This window comes from Eumetopias jubatus, unplaced genomic scaffold, assembly GCF_037043125.1.
Source record: "Eumetopias jubatus isolate StellerSeaLion01/CBP00866 unplaced genomic scaffold, mEumJub1_p1.0 scaffold_10, whole genome shotgun sequence".
NCBI classification, from domain to species: Eukaryota; Metazoa; Chordata; class Mammalia; order Carnivora; family Otariidae; genus Eumetopias; species Eumetopias jubatus.
The window spans coordinates 30571075-30593191 of NW_028274816.1; the positions used below are offsets into that span (position 1 = coordinate 30571075).

General features: G+C 42.2%; 1 protein-coding gene across 1 annotated transcript; it reads left to right on the forward strand.

The window, feature by feature from the left end:
- The first annotated feature begins 14371 nt into the window (after nucleotides 1-14371).
- Nucleotides 14372-21494, forward strand: CLEC3A (C-type lectin domain family 3 member A). Its single transcript, XM_028091403.1, has 3 exons — nucleotides 14372-14486; nucleotides 19116-19199; nucleotides 21100-21494. The coding sequence occupies exons 1-3, from the start codon at nucleotides 14372-14374 to the stop codon at nucleotides 21492-21494; spliced, it is 594 nt and encodes a 197-aa protein (XP_027947204.1).
- Nucleotides 21495-22117: the final 623 nt, after the last annotated feature.

The following is a 22117-nucleotide window of genomic DNA, read 5'->3' on the forward strand; positions in this document are numbered from 1 at the left end:
CATGTAATAGTTCTCAAAAGTGCAGGTGTCAGGAAACATTAGAATTTAAGCTTTATGTGGGCAGAGATCTTTGTCTGTGTGGTTTACTGCTGTATCTTTGCACCTAGAACACTTCCTGGCACATAGCAGGGCCCAACAGATATTAATAAATGGACAAATCTGAAAGAGGGACGCAGACAGGGACCATATTCCAGTCAAAACTAACCAGTGGCCTTCCATTCACAGTCCAGCAAACCATGTCTGACACATGCCCCTTCTCCCTTTCTCTATTCTCCTTGACTTGACAAGCCTTGGAGGGAAATGACATTATTATTCCAGAGGAAGCAGTAAGGAGCAGGAATCCTAAGTTACGAATATGAGCTGCAATTATATCACTAAACTTGGGCCCTGTTTCCAGGAGAGTCTGATTAATATTTAATCAAGCCTTGTCAGATATACAAAGTCAAGGAGAAATCCAATTTCCCTGTCATGGGACTTCTCATTTACAGTGGAACATTCTATTTGCTAAACATTCCAGATCTTGCTTTACTAAACAGTTACGCTCAACAAGTCAATTGAACATTCCTGGGATAGATTTACAAATAAAAAAGTCAGTGGAAAACTGAAAAGTTTACTTCTCACAAGGATTTCTACTGATCAGAAACAGGGAAAAAGAACGAGCGAGACAGAGCAGGGAAGGAGAAGGAACTCCCTGGAGTCCCGTGTGCCAGGTCCTGCATCCTTAGGCCTGAACTATGAGACGTGCGCTCTAGCAAGAGACACAGGCATTGTTAAATAACAAACTATCCAAATTATAGTGACTGGAGTTCCAAAGAGAAAGAATTCAACATACACCCCCAAAAGTTTACAAGAAAACTCTGACTTAGCTGAAGAAGTCCTTCCTAAAGAGGTGGGGATCTGAAAGATAGATTGGATTCCGTCAGGGAAAGACTTTGTGGCAAACCCTCCTGGCTGTCTACCCAAGAGCCATCTCTCTACTCTTTTCCTTGCTGACAGATCCCTGTTTTGTTCGAGAATATGCTAGTGTGCCCTTCATGTCAGAGAAAGTGGGCTTACCTGTCTAGGGACGACCCTGTGGCCCAATTCAGGCCAATGAAACATTAAGGGGAACTCTGCTAGGGGACATCTGAGAGGGTTTCCTTCTGTAATAAAAGGGAGGCATGTGGGAATTATCTTTCCATCCCACAAATCCTGTCTCTGCTTTCAAAGTGATGCTGTGAAGATGTGATGCTTGAATCTACTGTAGCCATCTTATAAGTGAGGAGAGGGCCCAGAGAATTGCAAAGATGCTGAAGCCATACCCAATGGTGAACCACTGACTCCACACTGGAACTATCTCCCTTTAGATTTTTTTTTTTAAGATTTTTTATTTATTTGACAGAGAGAGCAGAAGCAGAGGGAGAGAGAGGGAGAAGCAGGTTCCCTGGTGAGCAAGGAGCCCGACGTGGGACTCAATCCCAGGACCCTGGGATCATGACCCGGGCCGAAGGCAGCCACTCAACTGACTGAGCCACCCAGGTGTCCCATAGATTTTTTTTATTATGTGAGAAAAAATACAGCCCCATTTGTTCAAGTTGCTGTTATATACAGTAGAACATGGCCCTAAACTGATCTGGATTTATAGTATGACTGTCAGGATTTTAGAAAGGATTTTTACATCTGTTGTGGGTAACAAACCACCCCGAAACTTGTAGGCCTTAAATAACAGGTATTTCGATTACTCAGAATTCCATGGGTCTAATGCTGTGTAACAAATTACCCCAAAAGTTAGTGACACAAAATAACAATTAACATTTATTATCTTACATAGTTTCTGTGGGTCAGGAATTTGGAAGCAGTTTAGCTGGGTGGTTTTGACTTAGGGTGGATCTCTTCATAGGACTGCCTGAATGTCTTCCTGACATTCCTGACAAGAAGCCAGGCAGCTGGCTTCTTCCAAAGCAAGAAATCATAGAGAGAAGTAAAAGCTGCAATATGTTTTATGACCTAATCTTGAAAGTCCCATACTGCCATTTCCAGAACATCTTATGAGTGACACGGGTCAATCCTGCTCATTCTAAGAGGGTACTACACAAGTATGTGAACACCAAGAAGTGAGGACCATTTAATGGAAGGCATCCTGAAGACTGGCCATCATGTACTGTCTAATTTGTTATCAGAAAGGGTTCAACCAGAGAAGCAAAGCCATTACAAGATAAACACATGTGCGTACACATACACGTACTACAGGGATTACTGCAGCGATGCCATGTGGCTCAGTCAGCTAAGTGTCTGCCTTCGGCTCAGGTCATGGTCCCATAGTCCCGGAATCGAGCACCACCACATGGCGGGGCTTCCTGCTCAGCAGGGAGTCTGCTTCTCCCTCTCCCTCTGCCCCTCCCCCGTTTGTGTGCGCACGCTCTCTTCTCAAATAAATAAAATCTTAAAAAAAATAAAGGGACTAGCGTAGAGATTTGACCTTATATAACAGTAGAAACTAGTTAATGGTCTCTGTAAGGCTGTAGTCTTCATGCGTGAGGTCCATAGGGCCGACCATGGGGAAGGGAAGATGAAAGTAAAGTGAAAAAGAAGGAAGACAAGTTAGAACCCATGAGCACACACCAGAACCCTGATCAATCTCTCACTGCCTCCTACCTCGATGCTGTGGGTATTCTGCAGGGAAATCTGATGCTTCACCATAACTCAAAATACACAGGGAAGGGAATTCTGGGAAACAGCTGAGCCAGGCTGAGTTGACATCTTTCAAAGCCACTGCAGTGGTTTACCTTTTAAGGAATAGTGACTAGGACAGGGCTCAAGAAGCTTTTGGGGTGCTGGGAATGTTCTGCTTGCTTTATCTAGGTACTGGTAGCATGGCCAGATGTAAATTTTATGAAGAATTAGAAAGTTGTATACTTGCAATTTGGGCACATTTCTGTACTTCAATAAAATGTTTAACTTTAAATATGATGTATGTTTTATGCAGAAAGCTTAGAAAACCTAAGGGGGAAAAAAGACGCCATAATCTCAGCACCCAAATGTAACCATTAGTAGTATATATAAACTGTAAATTCTGGTTTATAACTGCTTTTTCCCCTTTAGAAATATACTATGGGCATTTTCCATGTCGCTCAGTATCCTTTTACAGCAGAATTTTAATGATGGCCTAGAAGGTCAATATATTAATCCCCTTTGAGTAATCCTCTTTCAATTTTTGGTTGGAGAAATAATTCTTTTACTTACTCTTAAACTGTCAATAGGCATAAATCAGGACTGTTTGCTCCTTTATTTCCAACAAGGCATACTCAAGGCAAGTAGTGGGTTTTTCAACTGCAATCCCAGATATCTGGTATATATTTTGGAGGGTGGCCCAGTCTCCTTGGGCAGAAATAAATTATAGAAGGAAGCGGGCGTGGTGAACGTGGGTCTTTCAGGGACATAAGCCTGTCTCCTGGACTTGCTGTCTCCACACCCAAACAACCAGGCCCTGGGAATATTTCCTGTCTGGTTTCTACTGGAAGGAACCCTTCACAAAAACTAGCATCCAGTGCAAATTGGATGGCCCCTCTCTGCTCATCAGGGGAAAGCAGAAGCTGAAAATGTCTCCTGAGATGAAAAGTAGACACTCATAAAACACTGACTACTTCACTGTTTATCTGTTTACCAGACATTCAGAATGGATGTGCTAGTGGTTTCTGGAAAGCAAAGAAAAGCTGGTTCATATTCTAAAGCCCTAAAAGGTTTCACTTCTGAGAAAAAGAGCAGTGTTTCCGAGACACCAACACAGCTCTCCAGTGAGCCACCATCTTGCTCCCTAATCTGAGGGACCTCCCCACATCTCTAAGAAAAGATATAACATTGAAATCTGCTTCTTACATACTTTTTTTTTCCTGGTGGGAAAATGGGCACATCCATTTTAAATAGAGTTATGTATGATGATGGCATTTGGGGCCTTATTAGATGATATTACGTACAGTCAGTGAGCACAGAAATGCCTGAATCCTGCCTTGGCCCACACAACTCATGCATGTATAGTATATTTCTATCACGCATGAAGGACAGCGGTGAACGGACACCAAGGACTGACTCGGCCAGTACATAGTTTGTGTCTCAAACTCCACTACAGAGCACTCCACAGTGTCCCGGGCTAGAACACAGAACCTTGCCCCACATTTAGGAGCTTCTGTATCTTCCTTAGCCCAGACCCACATCTGAGGACATTACCACCGTCCATCCAGTTGCATATTACAGAGAAGTAAAGAGATGAGAGGAAATGCTCATCGGAAGAAGGAAGAGAAAGAGCTAGCCATTCCCACATGGAACCCTTTTAAGAATCAGTGACTCAGCCTGCTAGGCCATGTGATCTGATCTGTGTCCTGTTATCTGACCCTCCTCTTACCTCCCCCACCCCCATCACTGTTCCCTCCTCCTGGGAAGGAGACAAGCTAAGGCCTTCTCCTCTTTCCCATCAAATATAATTAGCAATATGTACCAAGAATCTTAAAATATTCATCCCCTTTGGCTCAGTAATATTAAATATTACTTACTAATGCTTACTATGGCTAAATGTTGCTTTAAGTAAGTGCTTTACAAGTATTAATTTAAGCCCCACAACAACTTACATTTTAAATACTACTGTTGGGGAAGGCTGGGTGGCTCAGTTGGTTAAGTGTCTGCCTTCGTCTCAGGTCATGATCCCAGGGTCCTGAGATCAAGCCCCGCATCAGGCCCCTTGCTCAGCAGGGAGCCTGCTTCTCCCTCGGTGCTCCCTCTCTCTCTCTCTGACATACAAAGTAAATAAAATCTTTAAACAAATTTTTAAGTAATAAAAAAAATAAATACTACTATTGTCCCCTATTTTATAGACAGGGAAACCAAGATGTGGGGGAGTTGAGAAAACTCAACTGCTGGAAGCAGGGTCTACATTTGATCTCAAGCAATTCAGACTCCAGTCTGTGTTGTCAAGCATCAGACTATGCTACCTTTCAGTAAATCCATTACACAACAGGGTGTCCTAAGAAAATAATCTAGAGTATAGAAAAAAACACTGACACACAAAGATGTAGATCTCAACATTATTTATAATAAAGGAAAAGCTGGAAAATAGTTAAACAACTGGAACAAGTTCAGTAAAGTAAGGCACATGAAATATTATGTCTCCATTAAAACAATGTGTAATAACTTGGGTTGTTGGCGAAGTAGCAGGTGCAAACCTGTGGCTATTGCACACCCATCCAACATTTCTACACGATGCAGAGTAGGGTTCCTCCCAGTCATGAGCCAGCCTCCTACCGGTCTACTGTATTAGGGAAGAATCAGGAAGCCAGGTTCCCAGCAGAGGCTCTAGGACAACTCATCAAATGGACAATTAGCCCCATTCTGATGGACAAAAACTTCAACCCAGAATTAGAACCACTCAACATTCCCATCTATTTAATGAGCGTTGCTAGCATTTGCTATTGGACAGACACTGTTGCCAGCATGCTATATGTATTCACTAACTTCATCTCTACCCAGGAGCTGGGTAGTGTTTTTGCACCTTCTCTTCCTGTGTGATAGGAGATACTGTAGCAGGGGCACACAGCTGAGAAGTCATAAAGCCAGGATTCCAACCGAGGTGGTCTCTTTCCAGAGTCTTCAGCCTTAACCACAATACCACACCCCTGCCATTTCTGCATAGAGCTTGCAGTGGGCGCACCTTCTGCCCACCAGCCTGTGGGCATGGATGTGTGTGGCCCCGTGGCCAGCACATTCCTGCATTGAGAGTGAGGGATATGCAAGATTGAGGGTGTAGACCTGGGTCTGCATAGATGATGGGGTAGAAGCAGGGCCTGGGGCAGGAGACTGCAGAGGGACAGATGTGCCCCCACTTTGCACACATACGCACCCTACTCTTCTGCCCCCAACAAACAAGCAGAGACAGGGAAATCCCTGTGCCTTTAGTCCAATTTTGCTGTGAACCTGAAAAAAAAAAAAAAGATCTACTAAAAAAATTAACTTTTAAACCTCTACTTACTATTTTCCTCACTGCAATCTGGTTTCCATGCCTTATGCCTTACAGAAACTGCCTGGAGTCATTTTTCTAACTCCTAAGACCAATGTTTATTTTAGTCTTTTTCCTGTTTTACTTCTTTGACACATTTGCCAGTTCTGTCTCCTCTCTCCTCTCCCAAGAACCTTCACCTCAGGTTCAAAAAATGTGGAATAAAGAGAAACATAGTTTTCCTCTAGCTTTTCCGATGACTGAGTCCCTTTCCTGTCTCCACCCACCCCTTAAGTATCTGGGACCCTATGGGTTTGTCTCTGATCCTCTTCTCCCCATGTGGTGTCCTGGCTTTAGACCCATCATCAGTTTCCCACTGTTAATATATCATTGATTCCCTATTAACGAATTATTGATTCTCTTGAAGAACTTTTAACTTCATTCCAGTGTCCCCCCATTATTTCCTATCATCTAGACAAATCCAGCGAATGTCCCATGAAAATGTTAAGATTGACTTGTCCAATACCAAACCTGTTTCTATCCCTCCATCCTCTCCATCTGCAGCTTCGCTTCCTCTATCTCTTCAATTATCTCAGCTTCAGGAGAAATATAAGTAATGTCTTGTACATATAATTCATCTATTTGGTTGCTTTTTCCTACTTTCTATGAGAAACGGATATCATGGCCACAATTTCCTTGGTCTACCCAGCAAGGACAATTTCTTCAGCTTAGCCATGCAGGGTTTCAGCCTCAGGAAGGACTTTCTGGAGAGATGACCAAAAGGCAATCCCTTTTTATGCCTTTTAAACCAGATGGAAGAGCTTGACTGTATAACTGAGCCAGCTCAAGGGGAACACAAGATGGCTTTAGTTCTATCACTAAACTTCCACCAGTGAAATGGTCAGGGACTTAAAAGTTGGAAAATTAGTTAATACTCAGAAAGGCAGATTTTCTCAATGGTTCACTCTGCAATCTGCAGTCATCTTGCTCTAAGCACAGACAGAGTCTGTGAGTCTCTGAATTCTAAGAAAGAACAAGGACTTCACTGTTGTTACCTGAAGATCGAAAACTGTTTCTACCAGGTCCAACCTTGGGAGGCCTTCAGGGAGGAATTAGGAAGGTTTTCCACTGAGGGCTGCCCCTGCTCCCTGGAGAAGGGAGGTGAATACTGACTTATTTGTATTCTTGGACCATCTTGGCAGCAGGGCCAGGCAAAGCTCACGATAAATTTGAAACGTTGGTACACCTAGGAAAAACAGACCAATGGAATGTTTGTTTTCCTTTAAAAAACGAACCGTTCACTATAGTGGGTGCTTGGAGGATGGGATAGATTGGGTGGCTGTAGAGGGATGACTTCAGAGTGAAGTCAATAAGAGCTAGGACATTATTATTATAATGGTAATGGTGATAACGAGAACTGATTTATCAACAGAAAGTGCTCATATGAAATATCTTTTCTGTATCATCCACTATATCGACTGTTTTCAGGGAATCTTTTTAATCTTCCCAATAATGGTGGCAGATGGTCATTATGACCCCCAATTTATAGGAATGGGAGGCTCAGAGAGATTAGTGAGCTTGCCCCAATCACATAGCTGATAAATGAAAGAGCCATGATTCAACCCCAGGTCGATGTCATTTGTGCACTTTCCAATACTGTGTGTTGCTGTGGGAAGTGAGGACTTCGGTAAGGTGTCTGGCTATTCAGGGCCAAGGATGCACTGGTCTTAGCCACTGTCTGAGAGGGCCCACAAGAAGGCAGAATGGGATGGAGCCAGAAGAACACTCGGTCCCAGAAGAGGGAAGGCAGCTGGTTCAAGATGAGATCACACTCTAGAAACTAGCTCAGAGAAGGAGCTACCACAGGCTTAGAGCAGAACCCAAGAAACTCAGGCAGAGGTTCTTGTAAGTAATATCAGGGAGAACCCAAAGAAATTAGAACCATGGTAGAAATCATACCAACAGAGCCAGTCAGGTGCAGTGATGCCAGGGGGCCTTCATGGATTAAAGTGGGGGCTGCAATCGCCAAGAATGCTGGTCGCAGTAACATGAAAGATGTGGAGGAGAAGGGTGAATGTCTTCTGGGTAAGGCAAAACTTTCTATCAGAATTGGCTGCCTTACTGGGTAGTAAATTTTCCATCATGAGAAGTGTTCAAAGCGGAGATCTGTCTCTCCCAAACTTGGGACTCCATTGTTCTAATTCCACCACCCTGACTTAACCAGAAAATTTCACTCTGACCTCCTAGGTAAGCCCACAAAGCCCCAAATCCCCTTCCCCCCACCAGGTGGGCCTGCCCCTCAGCTGAGGAGACCAAGTTTATTGTTTTTTGTTTTAAAGATTTTATTTATTTACTTGAGAGTGCGTGTGAGAGAGAGAGAGAGAGAGAGAGAGAGAGCATGAGCAGCGGTGGGGGGTGGCGTAGGCAGAGGGAGAGGGAGAAGCAGACTCCCCGTTGAGCAGGGAGCCCAATGTGGGGGCTCAATCCCAGGGCCCCGGGATCATGACCTGAGCCAAAGGCAGACGCTTAACCGACTGAGCCACCCAGGTGCCCCTTAAGGAGACCAAGTTTGACTAATACTGAGAAGCTGAAGATTCTTAGAAAGTTCACCTCACTCCCTAAGGCTAGGTCCACCTTCTATCCCTACAACAATGCCTTCCTTATAGAATTTACATGAAAAATCCAAGCATAATAGTTACGATGAGATTAATCGCCACTCTCTTTACTCCAAATCTTCTTGGTTGAACCACTTCACGTAATAGATATTTATTAAATGTCTACTAAACATTAGTCATTTTGCGAGGCACTAAAATTGTGGTATCCAACATGGCAGCTGTTAGCCACATGTGGCTATTGAGCAGTTCTACTAGACAGTGTTGGTCTAGGAAATCAGCAGAGAATAGGGCAAGATCCATGTCCAAGGTAAAAAATGTGAGAGATACAAATATATAAAATAAGTAAAAAAGGTTGAGAAGTTTTATGATAAAGTATGTTCAGTGTGGGTACAAATGGGGTCAAATCTGTGGGTTGAGGTCAGGGCAAGGATGAGTCAAAGAGACATGATGCCTCATGGATCTATATGATGGGTCTTTAGGGAGGCCTAAGCTAAGATGCGGCTTGCATGTTTTATACACATGCTCTAGTTTTCTCAACATTCTGTAAAAAAGATCAGAAAACCACAGGAGAAACAACAAAGTCTGACCACATCACACAACTAAAAAATAACAGATCTGAAATTTTAACCCCAAACTACTGGAGTCCTTGCTCTTTATGTACATTCAATGCTGACCCATCTCAGCAGGGCTTTGAACCCTCTTCCTAAACCCTGTCTTCAGCCTTTTCTTCAAATTCCCTGACACTTTTGCCAGTCACAGCTACAAGTAATAGCTCTAAGCAAAAATGAGACAACTTGCACAGACACCATAACCAATCTTTCCTTCAAGCATTTCAACCTCATCTCTGCTATATCCACCTTCAGCCTTATCACTTCCCCTAAATGCTGCCCTTGAACTTCTGAAGGCAGCCTTCAAAGATTCCAGCCTTGAGTATTAACAGACAAACAGCAAGGAGGACGATGGACTTGTTTGTTAGACACTTTGGAAAACAGCAGCTTAGAGCAACTTTAAAATAGCAACCAGTGGAATAAACATGTCAATTACACAGGGTGGTCAGGAGACATGTTGTAAACAGCAATTTATTAAGGAAATTTAAACTCTGGTGACAGTTTGTAAATCCTCACAGGAAGGCTTTCCAACTGAAGGCAGTATTTTTATGGTTCCTATTCCCTGGCTATAAATGGATACTTCTTCTTAAATAGCCCTTTCAGAAGCCCTAGTCCAGCCCAGGAGACAAGCTGGTGATATCATCCTGCTCCATAAAAAGGGAATTGTTCAGACTCCAAGAAAACTGAGCGAGGCCTGCCTTCCCCAAGGACAAGGTGGGTTCAGGGCCCCCTGCATCCATTACCTTCGATGTGTGTGTAGTTCTTGATGTGATTTTTTCCCCAGATCATTGCCATTTTTCCCCCTGCTATTCCTGTTGAGATTTTGGGGGTGGAGGCCATGTCTGATGTCAATCAGCATTTGGGACAGGGACAAAAATCCTTACCTTAAGAATATTCTCAGATCCAGGAGTGGTCGGGGGTGGGAGGGATGGGGTGGCTGGGTGATGGACATTGGGGAAGATATGTGCTACGGTGAGCACTGTGAATTGTGTAAGACTGTTAAATCACAGATCTGTACTTCTGAAACAAATAACGCAACATATTTTAAGAAAAAAGAAAAAGAAGAAGATAGCAGGAGAGGAAGAATGAAGGGGAGTAAGTCAGAGGGGGAGACGAACCAGGAGAGATGATGGACTCTGAAAAACAAACTGAGGTTTCTGGCGGGGAGGAGGGTGGGGGGATGGGTTAACCTGGTGATGGGTATTGAGGAGGGCACATTCTGCATGGAGCACTGGGTGTTATGAACAATGAATCATGGAACAGTACACCAAAACAAATTATGTAATATATGGTGATTAACATAACAATAAAAAAAGAAAAAAAAAAGAATATTCTCAGATCCAACTCATCTTCTTCCAGCCAATCCTGCAGTCATTCAGTTTCCAGTGGTTTTTCCCTGAAGGAGGATGAGCTGGACTTAGAATCCCAGCAGGAGGAAGACAAGTTAAAGGAAAGCTCCCATCCTTGTCGGGCCTTGGGGCCAAGCACCTGCAAGCCAATCAGAGCTCGTGCTGAGTGGGATGGTTTCCTAGCATGACTCCAAGTGTTATTATGCCAAATGAGTCTGTCTCTTTACTCTTCCAAGAGCTGAGCTGTTTCCTTGATCAAGTGCCTTGTTGCTAGAGTCTCAGAGCAGAGGTGGGAGAGGAGGGAAGCAAAAGCCAAACCGTCCTGCCACACATTAGTTAACAGTTACTGAGCAAACACTGTGTGCCAAGTATGGTACTGCATGCATAGCTGAGCTAACCCCAAACAGCTCCTGCCCTCTGGGGGCTTACAGCCTAGCCGGTGAGACTGACATCCAACCAGTGAATCAATTAGGTCAATATATTTTTTAAATGAGTACCAAACTATGAGAAGGGCTATAAAGGAAGCAGGGGACCTTCTTGGAGAAAAGAGAGTACGACCTTGCTACATTATGCAGATAGAGAAGATGTGTGAGAAGGTGATCTTCAAGTTCAGATCTGGAAGACAAGCAGGAGTCGGGTCATACACAAAGTAGCACTAATTTGGACTCACACCAAGAGTTCGAGTTTGGGAAGGGGTGACGGTATAGTGACAGAGAAAAAGGCTGTGGAAAAGCACAGTGGGGATGGAAAGACAGAACTAAATATGACTCAGAGTTGACAAAAGGTCTCCATGGAGGGAAAAAGTCACCAGGAAGAACCAGGTGGGACCCACTAGGTAGGAGGTCCTCAGAAACCAAAGTAAGAAGTCTGGGTTTCATCTTCAGTACAATGGAAAGATTTGGAGGGTTTTAAGTCAGAGAGTGATGATTCCCATTAATGATGTGTGGAGCATTCACTTGAGATGGGCAGGAGCACAGGGGCTGAGCTGGGCCAGGACAAGAGCTCTTAGAGACTTCAGATGGGATGATGGCAGGAAAGAGGAAGCATCCGTGTAGAGGTAGAAACCACGGCATCGCTGTTGACAAGGTTGCACGGAAGGGCACTGCGGGCCAAAGTCTGGGGGAGGTGGGTGGCAAAGCAGGAAGGTTATTCCTAGTTTTCAGAAATGGCCCCCTGAGTGGGTTGGGGACATTAACTGTGCTGGAGAAGAGCCAGGAAGAATAGACTTTTTTAAATTCATGGGATGTTAATGGGGGAAGAATCCAGAATTTTGCTTTAACCATCAAGAGTTTGAAATGTCTCAGACATCCACCTGAAAGGGTCACATGGGCAACTGGAACTGTGAATCTGAAGGAGGAGATCCAAACTGAGAGGTAAATGTGAGAGAGTCCCAGACAGAGAATCTGAAGCCATGAGAAGGAGGAAGAGAGTAACAGGAGGGGTAGTCAGGAGAGAGTCCTGAGGGGCACCAGGCAGTACAGCTGAGGAAGAAACAAATCCTCAAATATTTAATTAGAACAAAAAGCATGGGCTTCAGCAAAACTCTTCTGGATGTACCGTAATGGTGGATACATGACATTATACACTTATTTGCCAAGAACCATGGAGCTGCACGACACAAAGAGAGAACCCTAATGTAAACTATAGGCTTTAACTGATAGTAATACATCAATATTCATTCATCAATTATAACAAATACACTACACAAATGCAAGATTTTTCTTTGGTTTTTGGTTTTTTTGCAGGATGCTAAGTATAGGAGAAACTGGGGAGGGGGGCAGGGCAGGCTTTCTATACTTTCTGCTCAATTTTTCTAGAAATCTAAAACTGTTCTAAAAAATAAAGTCTTTTAATTTAAAAGGGAGAAAGCATAGGCTTTAGAATCTGGCTAAAAGAAGACAAATCCAAAAATTGTCAAAGCCTTCCTAGAAAGGAAAAAGAGCCTAAAACAATATAGATTTATTTTGAAGAAAAAAGACAGCCTTTTCTTACAAATCTAGTTTGAACATAGCACAGATCAAAGATCCAAGAGAAATCATTAGCTTTCCATGACTATTCTGTAACTCAAAATCTCTTCTCAGAGGAAAGGATTTGAGAAGCTGGAAAAAAGTATTTTCAATCAATCATAAGATCAGTTGTAAAGCACTGATCCATTTCCCTACTCAGATCAAAGCATATTTTTCACAGGCCAGGTCAAAGGAGAGATCTTCCAGGGTCAATCAAAACTAGATTTTAAATTCTACTCAATTCCACTGGAATCTGAGTGATGAACAAGTCCACTTAACTTTCCTGAGGCTCAGATTCAATCATCTGTAACTGGAGAGAATATTTATCCCATAGGCTTGCTGTGAAGAAAAAAAAGATCTGGTATTCCATGAAATGAATTGTACATACTATTATAATTGATGGTAAAGATGTTACAGATATTATTACTATTATTATCATTAAGCACTGGGCATTGTGCTAAGTGCTTATAGCCATTATTTCATTTAATCTTTCCAACAGCCCTATAAAGTAGGCATTCCTAGCTCTGTGTGAGAATAGGCCCAGACAGGTTCAGTGACTTGCCCAAGAGCACAAAGCTGATAAATGGGTGAAATACAAACTTGAACCCAGCTCAGCTTGTTTCCACAAGCTGTCAAGTGCCTACTCATAGATTGCCCAAATCAGTACAAGGATTCTGCATTATAAGTAAAATCTTTATTCTTTATTTCACATTTACATTGTTAAACCATGTCAGACTTTTCTCTATCAGCGGTCTTACTTCGGTGTTAATACATGGGTAGGGTACTGAGAGACTTTTATGGGAAGGCAATGAAGATAGATTAGACTGTGGTTTTCCAAGGTCCAGAGGAAATGAATCACCCCTTGATTCTTCCTATGTTGTCTCAAAAAGAAAAAGAAAGATAATGGACGTCCCTTGCTTTTGATACAAAAGCTTATCTGGTTCCTAGAATTTGTCCTAAAAAGCCCATTGTTAAGGTAAGAATAATTATACCGAGTCTTTCATTCTATTCTTCTGTTATTTCTGTATTCTCTTTGACAGTATTTTTTAAGTGTTTGGGGGTAATTTCAAGGCAGAAAGTGTTGGGTGGCAGGGATTTGCAAAATAGCTATAGTTGATATTATATATTAATTCTTACAGAAATAATTCATCATCTTAATTTTCTTTTCATTCTAAGGTGTTTCCCCAAAATGAAATTCTTCATGAATTCACAAAACCCTAATAGAAAGCTTTCTTTTTGATCATGGACCATCCACTTTGGCCAGCCCTGTTACGCTCTGTGAGCAAACCATTCCCAAGTTTCACCTGAGCTGAGTAGACACATGAATGTGTGTAGACTCCAGCATCACACACACAGTCATACACAGCAGGAGCTTTCCTAGTTTTTTGGGTGTGCTTTATTTATTTATTTGCCCTGAAAACGGGACTGAATTTCCCAGATGATTAAGTGAACTTCAGAGCTCCAAATCAAGGGCTTAAATATTGGGGTCTTCACAGAGACTCCAAACCTCCTGGACTTTAAGAAAGAAGAAGAACGCAGGCAAAACCCTTAATCCCTTAGTTAAGTCTGAAAAGGCAAGTCAAGTAGAAAATGTAACAGGAACATTAAAAACAAAAAAAGTTTAACCTGAGACACAAGAACAAGGGACCACCTTCTGCTGTGGCCAGCTGAGGAATTCAAACATTTCGTCAGCAGGATTCCAGCCAATCTTCACTCGCACTTTTATAAAGCTGGCCCCAGGCATTCCAGAGCAAGATGTAGCTGCGCAGTCTACGTGCCTCTTAGCTACTTCACAGGAGCTGGCAGTGGTCCTCAGACTTGCCCAAAAGCCATGGCAAAGAATGGACTTGTAATTTACATCCTGGTTATCACCTTACTCCTGGACCAGACCACCAGCCATTCATCCAAATTTAAAGCCAGGAAGCACAGCAAACGCCGAGTGAAAGGTAACGGGGCTTTCAGGCCAGCAAAATTCTAGGCTTGCTCAGTGTGGGGAGGGACTGGGCAATATTCATTTCCGAACTCTTCCAGGAGAACTGTCTCTGGTGAAAGTACCATGCCATCATGTGGATATGGCATTTCAAGGGACTGAGTGACCTCTTAATTCTCTGGAACAGTTTGATATTTAAAGGAATCATGCAGTGGGGTCCTTTTTTTTTTAATAGAAAGAGTTTCTGTGTTGTATATCCTTTCTCAAGTGAGCTTAGCCACGAAGAATGTTCTTCAGAGGGAGTTAATCTGGATACGTGGATATCTGGTTATTATGAACAAGGGGTCAAGTAGAATAGACTGATTAATAATTAGAGTATACTGTTTCATTCCTAGATATTATATAACTGTTCAAATATATTTGTAAGATAACTATAATCTTATTAAATGTATAGTCAAGGTTAGACCATTTTGTCACTGGTTATCACATAGGTATATTTTCATACCTCTGACAATATAAAGACAGACTATACTACACATTTAAGTTTTTCCATGGAAGAGAGAAATTGAACCTCTTTTTAAACTTAAAAATATTTCAACATGCAAAGTCATGTAGTGTTTGAAAACATTTTTTTAAAGATTTTATTTACTTATTAGGCACAGAGAGAGAAAGCACAAGCAGGGGGAGTGGCAGGCAGAGGGAGAAGCAGGCTCCCCGCTGAGCAGGGAGCCCGATGTGGGACTTGATCCCAGGACCCTGGGATCATGACCTGAGCTGAAGGCAGACGCTTAACTGACTGAGCCACCCAGGCATCCCTACGTTTGAAAACATTTTAATGCAAAACTGAATCTCCAAGCAATCCCCAAATCTGGATGGCTTGAACTGGGTTAAGAGGCAAAAAAGAAAAAAAAGGGGTTCCTGGGTGGCTCAGTCAGTTAAGTGACCAACTCTTGCTTTCAGCTCAGGTTATGATCTCAGGGTCGTGAGATCAAGCCCTGCGTTGGGCTCTGCACTCAGTGGGAGTCTGCTTGACATTCTCTCTCTCCCTCTGACCCTCCCCCTGCTCACTCTCTCTCTCTCTCAAATAACTAAATCTTTAAAAAAGAAAAAAACAAATCTTGCAAAAAACAAGATGACAGCAATTTATTTGCAATATGCTGAAAGCATAGCAAGAGGAAAAAAGTAACAAGGGAGACAAAGTGATGTTTTATCTCATTCTCTGAGTCATTTTCTTTCTCATATCAGCGTATTTCAAGGTCAATATTATGACACTATTTCCTTATCAATTTCACTTCATTAGTAACAAAACATACGAAACATACCAACAAAGTGCAAAGCAGACTCGACACAACATGGATGGCTGGTGGGTTAAAAAGGAGGCTTGTCTTGGTGTGTGTTTTGCATATTATAGAGTGCCCTGAAGAGGGGGCATTTATTTCTATGATTTAGGTCTGACGCAAGATTTCTTCAGTGGACTCTTTTTCCTTATACAATATTAAACTTTCCTGTTACTTCTTTTAAATGGAAGGTTAAAGTACTTCTCATCCGTGGTAAAGTATACTGGTGAAGATGAGGGCAGGGGGAGGAGGGAGGGAGAAGATACTGTGTGACCACGTGGCGTATTTTTCCTCCCAGCATCTCTTCACCGCGAGGAGGCAGTGGCAAAGTGGTGACCACTAAGTAGGGACGTGGAGATGGGTGTGAACATGTGGGTGTGTGTGTGTGCTATGGGGATGTTTCTGAAGTCCCCCAGCCACACGCATGTATACCCACATGCTCTTCTTCCCCATTTGCCTTTTAACTGACTGCGCACACCTCTTCAGCATCATCCTCCTGAAGGAGTTTTTGTGAGTTTTCACTCTTAAGTCCAAAAAAGTAGATTCTACAGCAGTAAGTGATGCAATAAGCCTAAACTTACCAAACACTTCTCTCTCCACTAACACAATTTTAAAACATTTTAAGTATCTGGGAATTATACCAAACCTTATGAAATCAAAAGTGAAAGCCATTTTTTCTCTCCCAACCCTCTTCACAAAATTACCCACTATTACGTGTTGGGAAATAATATTCCCAGAGTTCTTCTAATGCACAATTAAAACCTGCTATTTTTAACCAAATAAGAATTGGCTATTAATTTATTTCATCCACTGAATCTTGGATAACTATCAACATAAGGGATACATCAGTCCTTAAAGTGGCTGCATAATATTCCATTGCACAGATGGGTCACAATTCATGTCATCTGTTATCTCTTGGTGAACTTTTATGTGGCTTCCATTCTATTGTTTTTGATCCACTGCCTCAGTGAACTGCTTTGTACACATATATTGAACCCATGCTAGGTAGGATGTTATGATATACCTCTAGAAAACTGCAGGTTCATCACACTTTCCAACTGTCTCCCAAAATAATAGCATCAACTCACATTGCTCCCATCTTCAGCATATGAGAGTGACCATTCCCACACACCTTGACAACGTAACATCATATCATCAGCTTAAGCTCTGTCAATCTAACCAAAAAACAAAATATCTCGCTTTTAATTTGCATTTCTTTGGTTGTTAAAAAGGTTGACACTTCTTTGGTTGTTAATGAGGATGAGGTAGATTTCATAGGTTTACTAGTCATTTTCCAGGAATTATTTCTGCATTTCTATACTGAAACTACTTCTGGAGAAAAACAGTAATAAAATAAGAGGGAGTTTTTGTTGTTGTTATTGTTGTTTTACTCAAAATGGCAATCAAGGGACTTAACTCAAAAACAAAATTTCCCTGGTAATTTAACTCATAGGTTTCAATAAATTATATGTTGCAGAAATGAATAAAATTTAATTTTTTTAAAAGATTTTATTTATTTGTTTGACAGAGAGAGACATAGCGAGAGAGGGAACGCAAGCAGGGGGAGTGGGAGAGGGAGAAGCAGGCTTCCCACGGAGTAGGGAGCCCGATGTGGGGCTCGATCCCAGAACCCTGGGATCACAACCCGAGCCAAAGGCAGAAGCTTAACGACTGAGCCACCCAGGTGCCCCTAAAATTTAATTTTTAAATTGAAATATTCCCTGTATTCATTGTAGACAAAACACATCCACATTTGTCACAAAGGTTAGAAGCAGAAGCCAAGTCACCTGGACAATGATTTCCATAATGATTTCCCAGGAGCCTATGTTATTCATGTCTTCATGTTAATTACAACGTTTACAGCTTTCCTGTGGAGGCCACATATTTATATAGAATGAAGCAGGAAGCTGAGAGGGAAGGCGGATGACATTTGTATGGTTGACAACTTGAAACTTGGAAGCAAGTCTTCAGCGGTCTTTGTGAGCCTGGCCTCCAAACAGTTGATGGTTTTGCATTCTGAATGTACCCTTATATTTATTCTGGATCGAATGGTCTCTGAGGAAATTCTTGGGTTACTGTATTTCCGAGCTGAGCTACTTGGATGCTTTCAGAATTGATGTGCACCATCAAGTGAAACAGAGGTGGGGTCCATCCCTGGGTATCCCAGGAGGCTTTCCTAACCCAGCGTGGAAACACCTGACTTGCAAAGCGCATGTTAAAGAGGATGATGAATCAGCATGTGTGGAGGATTTGGGGACGGTCCTGAAAAACCCAGGATAGAACACAGATTCCCCATACGGTATCTATATAAGGAGGCAGGTGGGGACAGCTCATACCAAGCTTTAAGCATCTTCTCTGTTCAAGGCCATGTGCTAGGGATCAGGCAATTACTGTGCAGGAGCAGATCAGAAGGATGTGACGAGCACAGACTTGGAGTAAGACAGATTCAAATCCTGACTGCACCTTACTAGCTGGCTAGCCTATGGCAGGTTAATTTGACCTCCTGTGCCTCTATTTCTTCTGTGAACTGAGGATAGTGATGGTATCTATCTCACAGGAATACTGAAAGAATTAAGCTCCTGGTGTCCAGTGTATGGTGGCTCTTAATATTTTTCCTTTTTGTTATTTATTACAATTTATTATAATTCTTGCCTTTGAAGAGTTCAAACTGTCAATTTCTAAGACAGACCCCATCAGTCCTAGAATCTTGTCTATTCATTCAACAAACATTATGCGCAGCTATTATGTGCCAAGCATTGTGTTAAGCACCAAGCGCACCAATGGACAGTAAGACACATGAAATTAAGTAAGTAAAAATATAGATTAGAGAAAAGTGCTCAGAAGAAAAGTAAAGGTTCAAAGAAAGAGATTAGTCAGACAGATGTTAATATAGAGACGATAACCAGAACAGCCTTCTAGAAAAGATATTTCAGCTCAACGAGAGATGGACAAGAGCTGGAGCAAGAGTGTTCCAGGCAGGAGGAACCCAAAGGAATGGACCCTGAGATGACACACCTTACTCTGAAAGTGAACAAGTCTGATGCCTGATGGAGGGACAGTCCCACAGGATGGGGCTGGAGAGGCACAGCAGCCCTGTCTCAAAGAAGGACCATCTAGTATTATTATCACAACCAAGCTCTTATGAGTCTTCCTGGCCAACTTATTTTCATCCATTAATTTTCATGTACACTCGGCTCAGTTTCATCAAAACCACCCTCACCTTAGATTCTGGGTTCCAAAGTTTTATTTTATTTTTATCTTATTTTAATCATACGCTTTTCATTCCTCCTACCCTAAAATATCCCCAGAAAAGAATGGAGACCTGAAGACTCAGATTGAAAAGCTCTGGAGAGAAGTCAATGCCTTGAAGGAAATGCAAGCCCTACAGACAGGTAAGACCCGACTCATCAATGCCTTGTCTCAAAAGAGACAAGAAAAGAAATCGTGATTTGCCAGTAATTCAAACCATATCTAGAGTACATGTCAAGTTCTAGGTGACACTTTTTATTATTCTATTTTTTAAAGATTTTATTTATTTGAGAGAGACAAGGAGCAGGGGGAGGGACAGAGGAATAAGGAGAAGCAGACTCCCCGCTGAGCAGGGAGCCTGACGTGGGGCTTGACCCCAGGACTCTGGGATCATGACCTGAGCTGAAGACAGATGGTTAACCCACTGAGCCACCCAGGCGCCCCTAGCTGACACTTTCTAAAAGACACATTGACAACCCAGAGAGGCGTCCAGGAGAAAGGATTCAAAAGCTGGACAGACAACTGTTTGGGGAAATCAGCTTGATTTTCCACTCCCTTCTCCTATATATCGGTGGTAGAGAAATAAAAATAAGCATTTCAATAATGCATTTTAAAAGTTTGTTCATAATTCTTCTCTAATAGGAAATGAAACAGAATTGAAGTGAATATTAATTGGTGAAAGTAATTAGCATTCATTAGATGTTTACTAAGTGCCCATTGGGAGATCTGCTGGGGTTCAACTAAACATAGGATCACAGGACTCACTCTGGCCACATGGAGCACCAGATGCAAATGGAAGGCCATTGGTTAGAACCACAGCTTGGCATTCCTCTTTACACGGAGGTAGAACTCCCAGCAACCTACAAAGCTACCCTCCCTGGCTCCCAGGGTAAGGAAAAGAGAGCAACACTGGATGGGTTCAAGAACAGCCCTTGCCCACAAGGCTTATACCCCCAGGATCCAATACCTTACACAGCAACTCCAAAAGCAGAACTTCAAGGGTCCTTCAAGAGACCTGTCCAATTATAAGAGTTACCACTTTCAGGGAAGACTAAAGTTATGGCCTTCCATCGAGGATTTATAACTCCCAGGCCAGCTATATGTGACCAGTTCAAGGTCATTTTTACCATAAGCAATTTTGCCTAGTAATACTGCTGACATATTCCCTTTATCAGGTTTCTAGGATCAGAATTCAGAAGCTAAAGGAAGATCAAATGACCAGACAGAAGGCAAAAGAGTTTTATTAACACTTTCCCCACAGCTGGGCACTATAAATGCTTTACAAACATTAACACATTAGTCCTCCAACAATTTACGAGATAGGTGCCACTATGATTATCCTCATTTTACAGATGAGGAAACTGAGACACAGAGACATTAAGTATTTTCTCCAACAATTACACACCTAATAAATGTCAGAGCCTGGTTCTCCAATGCTTTGCCCTAAAACTATCTTTATGTTTGGTTTATCCTTGATAATCCAAACAATATTACCAGGGCTGAGTTATCTGCATAACAAAACCATTGTCACTCCATATGTCAACTCACACTTCTGTTTTTGTTTGTTTTTTAAATAATTATGAAATACCACCCAGTTCCAAAAGTTCCAAGGAAATCAGCAGACAGTAGAGCTATACAAACTACCAAGCATGTGTGTATCAAAGCAGCATGACGCTAAAAATGTTTTGAGGGTGGGACAGACCTGGATTTATGTAGTTAATGGTCTTATCTGCTATGTAACTTATGTTTTTACACACTAAGTCGTTACAAGTAACAACTTCTGTAAGCCTCAATATCCTGATATCTAAAAGTGGGAGTAATAAAATCTCACTTTCTGGGACTGCTGTGATTATTACATGAGTTCATTATTATAAAGTGCTTGGCACAGGGTCTGACACATACAAAATCTCCAATAAATATTAATTCATCATTATGATGACACATCATTCAATCCACAAATATTAATTGCTATTTTCCAAGTCCAGGCCTGGATGCAAAACACTCAAAAAGCATCTTAATATGTCAAATTTCACATCTTTACAGTCTGTCTCCGAGGCACAAAAGTTCACAAGAAATGCTACCTTGCTTCGGAAGGCATGAAGCACTTCCATGAAGCCAACGAAGACTGCATCTCCAAGGGAGGAACCTTGGTTATCCCCAGAAACTCTGATGAAATCAATGCCCTCCAAGACTATGGTAAAAGAAGCCTTCCAGGTGTCAATGACTTTTGGCTGGGCATCAATGACATGATCACAGAGGGCAAGTTTGTTGATGTCCATGGAGTCACCCTCTCCTTCCTCAACTGGGACCGTGCACAGCCTAATGGCGGTAAGCGAGAAAACTGTGCCCTGTTCTCCCAGTCAGCTCAGGGCAAATGGAGTGACGAGGTCTGTCGTAGCAGCAAGAGGTACATCTGCGAATTTATCATCCCTTCATAGACTCTTCTCAAAAATGCAAGATGGGTCACGATTTATAGGCTGATGGTTCACAAAAGTCAGTCAGAATTGTCACACAGGCATCTGTGTCCATAGGAATACAGGAGTCAGCCAATTTTGCTACCACCTTTCATTGTGATTTTGCCCTCCATGGAGTATAGGAGATCAGAAAATAATGACCCAGCTATGTGCACACTGTTAATGCGGCTTCTGCAAAATGGGCTATCAAATCCTTCCCACTTTCCTAGGCCTTTTCCCTCGTACAGAAACCAGGTCTGTGTTAAAAACACAACAGCTACCTGGAAGATTTTCCCTTTAAAGTTTAGTATGTATCTGATTGATGAGAATTCCCTCAATCAGAGAGTCTGGGTGTGATACAATCCAGAAACCTCAGTCTGATGCCAAGTCTGTTCCATCCCAGTCATAGCACCTTGCTAGCCCATCAACTTTTCTGAGTTGCTGCATCCCCTGGTGGGACCTGCATCTTGTCTGCCACATCTGAACATGGATGTCTCAGAAATGTTCTGATTTAACTTTGTTTTCTTCATGACCCTTTCCCCCCACCATATACACACACTGATTTTGAAAATGTCTAGTCAAGTTCTGCAAGGAAATGATAAAGTAGC